We start from the raw sequence: 12,132 nt of genomic DNA on the forward strand, positions 1-12,132 counted from the left end.
GAGTGAGACCTAGAGCTAGTGGGAGTAAAAAGAGAGAAAACGGTGATTGAATGGATACTTACAACACTTCACCAGAGCAATTACTGCAATTGGAGCAAAAATGCATAATATGGCAATAATTATGCTGATAATCTTCCCAACATCTGCAAGGAGAGGAAATGGAAATAAATATAAAAGGTAACATCATGGCATCAGCTTGCTAACACACACAATGTTAATAATTTGTCTCAACCTGAGGGGTATGAAACAACACACACAGATGGATGATTTCGCTGGTTCCTAACCGACTGTCCCAACTGACCGACCCAATTGGCAAATTAAAATGGATCAATAAAATCAAGACGGAGGTTGGCGTTCATAGTCAGGTAGAAGAAGGCTACTAAAATCAAGACTTCTCAAGTCAGCGCCGAAGAGGAAAGGAGAATACCCAATGAGAATGTTAAGTAGGGTTGCCACGGTGTGGACATTTTCACACCGAGTAATACGCTCGTGTCAACACCGGTATTACCAGTATAAACGGTATTAACTTTGAAACTATAGGTCAACCGCCATCTTCTCCGTCAACTCTCCTCTCACACTCGGTGACAGCGGCTGGCAGCGCGCCAATTCTCGGCGTCTTATAACGTTCTATATATAATAGTATAACATAATTCTATATATCATAATATCACGGCCAAAAGCTCTGTGTGCCTCCGGATGGCCGTAGCGCGGGGAGCTCACGGAAGGAATTGGGCTTCGCGGGGTTTGTTTACCGGCATTGCTATCGTTACCGGTCTCGTAAGGAAGCACGTCAATTCTCGGCGCGAGAGCAGAACTGTGGCCTATTCTACACATTTTAATTTTCTTAATTACAATTAGATTATTAATTCTTACTGAATTTGTTTTTTATTACTGAAAAAAATAAAATAAAAATTGGTGTTGCCGGTGTGCAACAACGAGGAATCGGTGTTGGCCTCAACACCGGTAGCACCGGTAATACGGTATACCGCGGCAACCCTAATGTTAAGTCAAGCCTATGATTTGGCTCTCCTTTTGTATTATACTGAGAGTTTGGATGTTTGAGGTGAACAGGCTAGGGTTCGGCCTAAAAGAGAAAAATAAACCGCCTGTTTAAGTAACCTATTGGAAAAGTGATAATGTTTGCTAGACATTGCGTACACAATGCCTACACTATTAAGAAACAAATTCACCAAACCTATCCGATCCAATCCTATCCTATTTTTTGCAAAGGTCAAGGTGCGCAGATGCCACAGTCTGACACGTGTGTGTGGATTTGTTATCCAATTCTACATTTCAAAATACAAATTGAGAGCAAACTTACAACTTCCCAAATACTATTCTACAAATTAAAGCCTTTGCAACAAAATGACCTTCATACGACCCTTCAGCGGTGACATACCTGGTACTGGTTTATAGAGTGGATTTTCCATGGGCAGGCTGGTGTTGCTGGTCCTCACACGGGTCTTCAGCCTGCAGAAGAACTTCTCAGGGGTATCAGAACTGCTGATATTCTTCAGCGCGTCACCCTCGGTCCACTCTCCGTCTTCTTTCTTCCATTCGTAGGAGACCGGTCCCAGATCTGTGGTGTCCGCGGTACACTTCAGAGCACAACTGACGTCACACAGCGGCTGGGTCTCTATACTGGGCGTCGGAGGGGGCTCTGGTCGGGTGAAAAGAACACAAGAACAGAGATGAGGTTTTCCATCTGCTGTGTATCTTCTACCCCCCAGACCATTTTAAAAACAAAATATTTTTTTAACAACTTTCACGGCTCACTACAACATTTCCCGCTAGCAGCATTTGTGCCCCCAACTTTTTCATTTAAATTCAAAAAAGAAAATGTTTTGCGTAGGTGATCATTTTCTTGCCAGTGCTTAAATATGTCTGTCTGTCTGCAGTCTAGAACCCTGTCATTTTTATATATTAGCCTATATGCTAACCGATGGTAAAGGTTAGGTTAACTTTCGTCTGAATATCCCGGCACTGCCAATTCAATCCTGCCGTAAGATATGAGCCGATGTGTTTTATTACCCTAATGCCTAAGGCTATTAGTTTTACCAATTTCTTTAGGCTACTTCATGTTTCCTTAAAGTGTTAGTCCGGCGAAAATCTAACCCAGGGTCTATTTCCGTATGAAAACAGGTAAAATAAGCCGTTGAGAATTATTTTTTAGACAAATGGCTAATAGTGCTTTGGCTTGGGGCGGCGAACGCTTCCGAATCAGCATTTCTTAACCACTACTATTGCTCAGAATAGCATCAAATCTCTGAAGTAGAATGACTAGGGTCCCGACGCATAAAACAAAGAGCCAACAGCGTAGTTGGAGAACTAAGAGTTTAATAAACCATTCTTTTTTACAGGTCTGTGCATTACCGGTAGGTCCGTGTTTACAGGAAGGCCATACAAGTCGATGACCGAATGCAACGGAGTTCCCTTCGAGGAGGAAAGTTTTGGAATTTATAATTAATATAGTTTACATGGTTCTGGGAACCTTATCGTGGTGGAGAGGTTTGTGTGCCCCTATGAACCTGAGGGCTGTGCTGTCTGGAGCATAGTGCTCCTGGTAGGGTCTCCCAAGGCAAAGTGGTCTTAGGTGAGGGGTCCGACCAAGAATGGTTCATAGTACTTTAACAGCAAGTACAGTTTAGCTGTGAGGAGTTGTGCCCCACAGCCTTATATTATGCACACTGTAAAGTTCAATATGGAGATTCCAATCATCGCAAACCCAATCCTTCCAGTGGTGGGAGTCCGCAGAAATCCCCTGGCAGCTGGAGGAGCTAGAGTCAGAGTTAGAAACCTACCATTGTTCTGTCAATTCTGATGTGAGGTACTCAAACTGCACGCAAAGGATATCCATATCCCCTATTTCTTCATTTTTGACTTTCATAAAAAAGAGTTTGTTTAATAAAAGCGTAAAAATAAACACAATAGATCTAATGCCTGTAGAAAACTCGAGTGAAACAAATTGAAATTGTCAGCCTGACATGTGTTCGCCCTCTGCCTAGTTCCAGAGGCCAAATCTGAAATGAATCCAGGTCTGAAAATAAACTTCATGTTTTATAGAAACACTGGAAAAAGTTACATGCTTTACATAAAATATACAATACCTACATTTAAGAGTTGATCTGCCCGCATTTATGCATTTCAGAACAAAGTGATTGGAGTGGTAGAATGTAATAGGTATGATATATGTTACCAATGTTTTTGTTGAGAGTGGGAATGAGTGAACGGCGGCCTACCAATTAGGATGAGTCTTGTTGTAGTGTCTCCAGTAATTCCACCGCCGACCTCATAGCCTACGAGGCATTTGTATGTCCCTTCGTCTAAGACGGTTAGATTCCAAAAGGTTACCGTTTTATTTTCAAGGCTTAATTTGGTGTGAAGTCTTTTGGGCCCAGTGAGGTTCTTCTTGTTATGATATCCAATTATAAAATCAGTAAAATCTGGGCCTCCTTGAAGGTAAATAAACTTGATGTTCTCCATAGTTGAGTTGCATGGAAATACGACCGTCCCTCCGACCTCTCCATAAAGAGTAAGGCCAGTACAACCTGAAAGAGAAAGGTTTTAACTTATATAGAGAGAATGTCAAGTCTGAAACTAATGATCCAAACTGTATCTCTCCATAGCCTCCACATCACATTACTGCAACACGCAGACAGAACACCACACCCACGTAACCACGTGTTACCAAACAACTATCCCTAGTATGTGTATATTTTGCTGCTCATTTGGCAACGATTGCTGGAGTCAGAGTTGTTTATATATATTGTCTTGCTTGTTAGTTTTTGCCATGAAAATCCACGCAGACTTTGAGATGGACCTTGGCCAACCTTTGTAAGGGTATGACCGGTATGCTATGTTATGTTTGGTATGAAGGAATGTAAGATTTCCTGATGTCTTTTACCTGCACCTCTATTAATCTTGATGCGTCTGCAAAAATGCAGAATGAGGAACTACAGGCTGAAGGGTGTGGTAAATGTTGCCCTCGGACAATGCTTTAGATGTGCCCACATCAAACCTATCGGTATGGTTGCATACAAAGTCGATAAGGCTATTAATATTTGGAGTAATCTTACCAGAATTTGCAAAGATTCTGGCAATTCTGATTCAATTATGAAATTATTACAGTTAGAACTCTTACAACTGAAATATTTTCTTACCTTTGACAAAGAAGAGAAATCCCAGCAATAAAAATAGAATCTCCATCTGGGAACAACATATACATTACAAAAGTTAAACTTAATTCTAAAACATGCAATCACAAATGTCTTCAGGTAAATCAAATTTCAAAAACAGGTTTTGAAACACATTTGGCCATATAGCTTCTACATTGCAATTCTGCTCGTCATTTGATGTTCTCCATAGTATAGGGTTAATGTTTTGATAGTTATGGTAACTCACACACACACATTGTGTGATTGTGTGCACAGACGTGAGATTACAGTGGCCCACACTGCCTCAATTAGATTCCTGGCGCACCAGCTACAGGTCCATTGTTCAAGACTGAACAAGTTAGCGGTGAATGTCAACCTCAGCAAAGACAATATCCAAAACAGTTTCTGAAGCACATTTGGCCACATCATTTTTTGATAGTTGCTGAGCGCCTGCCGCTCAACGCGCCTCATGTATTATGCCGGAGCTCCATGAACTCAGAAAGTGTGAACTGTATGAAATGAGAGTCTTACACTTAACACCTGAATATAAAGCAAAGAAATGGTGGAATAAACCCACCCAGGAGAGAGTTTATCACGACAAAGTATGCTTCGACTTACCGTTTTGATTGAGTCCGGAGTGAATGATGACACTCTTCCTTATTCTTTGCTGAAGAGAAGGGTGGTGGCTTGTGTCCCTCTCATGTGGGCTGGGTGACAGAGTACTACCAAGCCTTGTCATTGTTGCATCCTCAGCCGTGTATGCATGCGTGCGTGCGTGCGTGTGTGCATGTGTGTGTGTGTGTGTGTGTGTGTGTGTGTGTGTGTGTGTGTGTGTGTGTGTGTGTGTGTGTGTGTGTGTGTGTGTGTGTGAGAGATAGAGATCTACGTTAGAAAGATGATATCTCAAATTATCATTTGAATATCCACCTATTTTAACTTCCACATCACAGGAGTATATTGGGTTATTGTTCAGCAAAAGATCCAACTCCAAACTATAGGCTACATGTTCAGGAAATAGTTTTGTTTTTTCCCTTCACCTCACTTATTATAAATGTATCAATATTGGTGAAATCATCTTCAGAAGAAAAAAAGTACTTTGATACATCATTAACCAAATAATTATAATCAATTACAATTTTGTTGCGAGAACTCTAGCTGCTGCTATGGATACTGACTGCCAGCTTGACGGATAGACATGCCTGTGTTTACCTGTTCATTTGAAGGTTTTTCACCTGTCATAAGCTATTTGTTTTTAATTTGCACTTGTTTTTGCTTAATTTTTGTTTTTGCTTAGACTTGAGAATACAATTCTTATTGTTAAAAAACATGTTTTTTCTAATCATTTTTGGTCGTCCGTCTCATCATGGCTTTCATGGCTCATTCTTGATCCCTTAAGTCTGCAAATGTGATCTCAACACACAGAAGAGCAGTAGGTGGTCTGTACATTGCGTCAGCACACAGCACATTTGTATGCTAGATGATGGTAGCAAGTTGACCCTACCACCGACACCTAGGTGTCTTCACTGGGCTCCTCCCAAACATGACAGCAGCTGGTGGCGTATAAAACCGGTTTACTGCAGGGTCGGAATCGGGCTTACTGCCACAGCAGGCGTTTCACCCTGGCAACAAAATCGGCCTGGCTCCATTATGTAAATAACAATGACGTGTCAGCACGATGCAAAACCTGTGCAAACTTATTTTGTTCGTGGGAAGATGCACATGATGGTTACGTGGTGATCGCAGAGGTTAATACCCCAACATCACACCCCGGCACCCAAAGAGTGAAGGTGCCATTGAGCCCATTTCGGGCTGAGAGTTTTAGGAATGAAGGGGGCGTGCTATCACCGTGGTTACGACCCACGGCAAACTGTCCGTTTCTTTTTCCCGCCCCTCAAAGAATCAGAAATTCCAGAATCTAAATCGATAAGCATAATCAGAATCTGAATCAGAATTGTTAAAATCCAAACGATGGCCAACCCTAGTGACGGCTGGTTCAACCTGTGTGGCTTCATTGCACCACAGGCATGCAGCCTCACCCACATCCCAGTATCCAATCAGTAAGAGGAGGGAGGCTGCTTTACATGAGGCTGGTGAGATCAACCACCCACACTCACCAGGATGTCTATGGTGAATGAAGGACATATTGAGATGTTTTATTGGTTGAGTGAAGATTAAACATTGTTTCTTCCTTCTTTCATTTCCTTTTTGTAAATCAGGATAAAAGCATTTGTTAAATGACAAAAATGTAAATATGAAAGGAGCAAGAAGAGGCCAATGAGTGTCCAGGTGGGGGTTTCTACCCCTCATTTGCTTATCATTCAAAACATTGACATAATTCGCTTTTCCCACTTCTGTTTTAAATCAGGTTACACAAGCTAATCATAGTAGATACTGATATCAGAGCCCTTTACTTTGAAAATGTTGTAATGAAGTACTGTTTGCAGAATATTGTAAATTGTAATTATTTCAATCTGACAAAATTAATTTGCTTTGAAAATAAATCATAAATATGTGAAACCTGCTAGGCTAACCCTATGGAAGATCTTACGTTACAAAAGTGTATCCAAATGATTCAACATGCAATTACACATTTGGTCAAGTAGCTAAATCTATTGTAGCAAATTTCAAACAAACATTTAAAACACATTTTGCAATGAGCTTCAACATCACCAAACTGCTCACCATTAACTGTGCTCCATAGTGCATGTCCATGTTAATGTTTTGATAGTTATGTTAACCCACACGTTACCATAAACACACGCAAGTGTGTGAGTGCGAGCATTGCGCGTGGACAGGCTCCCTGCTCCTTTAGTCGTAGAGACCCGTAGATAACTACCCAATGACAGCACATTAGGGCGTAATGTGCTGTGATTGGGTAGTAATCGTCACCTCAACGCGTCCTTCTGGTTGAATGCGGTGAGCGCTGAAAGTGACTGGGCTGTTCTGCTCCCCTCCTCCATTGACACTTTTGGCCCACACCGAGTCAAACCATGCCGCACTGAATTAAAACTGAATTCGCCGCAGCTTTTTAACCGCGTGACAAAGCGCAACAAAGCCCATTAGAATCTCAGCTTTTTAGTCACGCACCAGCAAACAACGCTTCGACCAACACACCAACTCCGTTATTAAACATCACCATATTACGTTATAGTGGTGGTTTTAAACCAAATACTATATCCGGTCTAATCAGCATGCCTCGCATCAAAAGTTGCCGCCGGCCACTAGTACTATCCTCCCTCCATAAACTGATGAAGAGGTGAATGTAGACTCCACTGTTGTGTGTGTGTTGGAGGAAATGTCTGCAGGGGACTGAGCTCATGGTCCCCCAATGCTTAAAGGGGACATATTATGAAAATAACACTTTTCCTGGGATTTGGGGTGAGGTTTAGTGTCTCTGGTGCTCCCACATGCATACAAATATTTTTTGAGTGACATATGAATAAACGCCGAAGCTTTCCGGCTGCTCCGGCGGGTGTACTCCAGGAGCTGAACTGCCGCCGAAGCTGGCAGGTCCGTTGAAGGGGATCTCGGCGGCAGACCGGCAGCTCCGGCGTGGGGAGCTCGGCGGCAGTACGGCAGCTCAGCTCCCGGGGTACAATCCCTTTCTCCTCCAAGTCACGGTTCATGGACTTCAGAGGGTCAACGACAAAGTTCCTTTCCCCCAATTCTTCTCAACCATGTCCGAGATAACCCGAAATATGAGCCTTTACTTTTAGCCATATAACTCCGTAATGAGCTTCTACATCACCGTTCTGCTCACCATCAGATGTTCTCAATAGTCTGGTGTTTTCATATACATTGTGTGTGTACATGCACAGGGGTGTGGCTACAGGGGTTTATTTAGTCTCCTCAATCTTTTTTCACATTGAGGATTTCACATGATGTTACTGGCTGTGTGACACTCCTCTGTCTACATCCTCTCGCAAACAATACGTGGCTTGGCAACAGCGGGGGGGAAGGGGGGCACGTACCACCCTGAGAGTTGACTTTATTGAAACACACTCACACTCTCTCTCTCTCTCTCTCTCTCTCTCTCTCTCTCTCTCTCTCTCTCTCTCTCTCTCTCTCTCTCTCTCTCTCTCTCCATGGTTTCAATTTCACCCGATGGAGTAGGTTTAGCCGAGTATATCTTAATTACTCGTGTACTGATGTCCCCCACACACAGCAGTGGAGAACACATACACACACACACACACACACACACAAACACATGCACATGCACATGCACATACACATTCACATACACACATACACACTCACACAGCAGTACAGCGGAGAACACACCATCGACCAGGCCGCTATGAAACAGATATGTGTGTTATAAGGAAGGCGCACACACACACACACACACACACACAAACACACGTGGACGCACGCCAGCACAGACACCGTTGTACTCGTATAGACGCCCACATGGAGCATCGACATCATTCCTTAAATGATATTTAGAAGTACCATTGGAACGGATCTATTTCAGCGTGTGTACTAGCAATGACACACACATACCCACACATCTTACCGAAGTCATGGATGAAGAAAAATGTGAGAAAATGAATCCCTTCAACGACCACTTAAAGGACAGGATATATGTGTGCGTGTGTGTGCATGCAGCCTAAATGCACACTTTTTGAGACAGCATGCCCTTGAATGAACGCGTATGCATTCTCACTGATGCAATTATCGAAAAAAACATAGAAAAATGATATTGACATGGTACAAATGTGTGTTGGCAAAGCATATAAGGGACACAGTATATACACATGCAAACAAATAAACAGGCATACACACATACACACATTCTCTCTCTCTCTCTCTCTCTCTCTCTCTCTCTCTCTCTCTCTCTCTCTCTCTCTCTCTCTCTCTCTCTCTCTTCTAGCAGCCCCGTAGCTCCCGCAATCCTAATTCTTTGGCGACGCTACTGCTTGGCCATGGTGAAGGCTATGAATAGTTATTAATTCTGCTCCAAACCTTTTTACATTCCAAAAACACAGCAACATAAAGTATTTGTTCCGCTCACACGGGCCACTGGAAGAACAAACCAGCCTTGAGGATGTATTTTTCTTTGGACTCAAGTATCATCTTATGACAGCTCTCACTTGAAAACTCATGAAGCTGAAAGTGGGAACTATATGAAATGCAAGTCCACGCCTGAATAAACGTAAAAAAAATGGTTGCATAAATCCAACCAGGAGCAAATGTATGAAGGCCAATTATTCTTGGACGTACCGGTTTGATGTACCCTTCAGTCTGGGAAGTGTTTGAATGGGAACACTCTTCCTTATTCTTCACTATAGACGGGGATCGGAGGGCCTGGGTTGTATAGCCACCCTACCTTCCTCAGTGTCATCTAAATGTTAACCTTTGTGCTTGGGGTAAACCGCTCACAAGGTTGGAGGCATCCCCTTATGCATTCTTTTACTTGGGTCATGTCTTCAAACATTATCTGATTTGATTATTTACATCTGCATTGTGGGGAGGGGGTGAATCTGTTTAAATAGCTCTGTATAACTGTATTCTGGATCATTCTGCTAGAGAGGAGTCTAGTGTAAGCATACATTAAAATAGGTTAATTGTCTAGAACTATTTGGTGCTTTTTTGCATTTTTAAGTTTAGAAGAAGAATTCTCATCCGTCCTAGAGACGTAATATCCCTTAAAGAAATTGCCAGGGAAGGGGGTATTACCGAGGCCTTGTCATGTTGCATCCTGAGCTCATCTCAAATAAAGGAAGTGTGCCTGGGTTTGACCCTAAGACTGAAGATCATGAGGAAGTGGATAGGAGGCTGTGGTCGCTGGGAATCCTGACGCTTCACTCCAGCGTGTGAACTATTATACACTGTGTCAGACTTCCAAAATGGGCTCATCGTCGGCATCGAGTAGCCAAGGGATGAGGTTCCATCATAGATGTATAAATTGTACGGAGCTATTTAGTTTGTAAATGTAAAACAGTAGATCGTGGTTTATAAGTCACATCACGTTTCTTATCAACAATGAAAAATAGCGTCCTCTGTGATAATATCTGTTTCGAGTTGATTGCTGTTGTCTCATTTCAGACCAATCAGGGGATCTCTTCCCTGCAATGGGTTCAAAGGTTTGAGTCGTATTGGCAGAAGAACAAAGCCCTGCAGCAGGCATCTGCCAGGGTGTTGAAGTGTGCTTCCGGTCAGGTTAGAGTGGTTGGGACTGTTTGAATCAGTGGAGTCTCACCTTTCATGATGTATAGTTTGTCTAGATTTTTTTTAGGAACAAATACAGATGAAGGTAAAGCAGCAGTGTACAGCGATTTGCAAGGTAAAAGTGGTGCTTGGTCAGAGAGCTGCTCTCGCGTGGCCTCTACTTTTTCTGGTTTGTAGCCTACCCTGCGGCCGAAGCTTCCGATTGGCTGGTGCACGTGACATCATGACCAAGAGGCAAGAGCAGACGTGTAATTTAAAGCTACAATGTTGTGAATAGGTCTAGGTCATGCTGCAACCGCCACTGCCACGCCATGACAAGGACAAATGTATATATTATACTTTTGGTGTGGTTGCACAATTTGGACCCACCAGTTCCGGCGCCTCTGATCCCAAACCGTTTAAAAGATCACGGGTTGAAAGGGAGGGAAAGACATGTAGCATAGGATCGCAGTTCGTGTTTGAAACGTTGGTTCTTACAAGGCGTTCTGTTATGTGTCTTCGTTTTAGCGCACAAGCGCTAAGAGCCAACAGCCGGCAGGATGGCTTCTATTTTGAGGACCATCTTGTCCTATAATGACGGAAGGAGCTACTTCAGATAGACATGGTTAAGATAACGTACGTCACAAAAGTGGATGAATTTACTTGTTCAGATACTGTATATTGATATTAATATTGTTAAGGCACTAAGTTACATAGTAAAGGTTTAATTACTTACATTTTATTAGAATATTTTCTAAGGAACTGAATGGTAAATGTAATTTCTGCCGATAGGGGCCCCTCAATCAAGACAATCACAATACACCAAGTTTGTCGACCTCTTGAAGTAGTGTTGGAACATGGGAGTTTTGTTTCTTATCACCCCCATATCCGGGGAAAATTACTCATGTAGAAATCGATTCAAGGACGAGTTAATGTAGGCTATCAAAGTTTTATTGACGTTATGTTTATTCACTGAAAAAATGTTCCCTGCCCTAAGGCAAGGCAAGGCAACTGTATTTATGTAGCACTTCTCATACACAAGGCAGACTCAAAGTGCTTCACACATAAACATTGTCATACAATAAAATAAAATAATAGATACGTAAAAGAAAACATAAGAAATGAGTAAAATAGAAAGTTAAAAAGGCATTTTAGTATTAAAATAGAAAATAAAGGCAAAGTTAAAAAAGCTTTTTAGAAAGTGCAATGTATTTAAGATTTAGCAGAAAGCTAAAGCAAACGTAAAAGTCTTCAGTCTTATTTTAAAGGTGTTCAGAGTTGGGGCAAGTCTTAAATCCTCAGGGAGTTTATTCCAGATATTTGTTGCATAGCAACTAAATCCTGCTTTCCCATTTTTCGTGTTTATTCTGGGGATAATTAACAGATTGGTCTCAGAGGATCTTAGTGGTCTAGAAGGCTTATGTAATGGAAGCATATCAGTTAAATATTGTGGGCCTAAACCATGAGACCCCAACGAGGTGGCTTTACTGGGTTTACAGAGTTTGGAGTGCAAATATACCACACAATAAAAAACAGCTATAAACTGGACATCAACAACAACATTCCCAACTAATCAATTACAAAACTATTTACAGGCTAACCATACCTTTTTAAATAACAAAAAAAACAAAAACATAGCCCATTGACTTATAGGCACACACTGTTATGTGTACAGTAAAGTTATAAAATTACAACAACGTTCAACATGCATATTTTATTAATTATTAGTATGTGTGAATCTCACAGTCACCTCGCATCCATTCAGTCCATAGACGGCCCATATTGACCCAGATGAGCCGGATGGAGCTCATTACATAAACCTGCC

At 42.0% G+C, this 12,132-nt stretch overlaps 1 protein-coding gene across 1 annotated transcript in view; it reads right to left on the bottom strand.

Annotated features, from left to right (window-relative positions):
* Positions 1-12,132, bottom strand: part of LOC115542259 (uncharacterized) — a 578,272-nt gene that overhangs the window by 56,500 nt on the left and 509,640 nt on the right. Inside the window, exon 28 of the mRNA XM_030354447.1 lies at positions 1,400-1,660. Coding sequence (XP_030210307.1) covers positions 1,400-1,660 — 261 coding nt within the window. The remainder of the gene's footprint in view (positions 1-1,399; positions 1,661-12,132) is intronic.

Source organism: Gadus morhua, chromosome 4, assembly GCF_902167405.1.
Source record: "Gadus morhua chromosome 4, gadMor3.0, whole genome shotgun sequence".
Classification (NCBI taxonomy): domain Eukaryota; kingdom Metazoa; phylum Chordata; class Actinopteri; order Gadiformes; family Gadidae; genus Gadus; species Gadus morhua.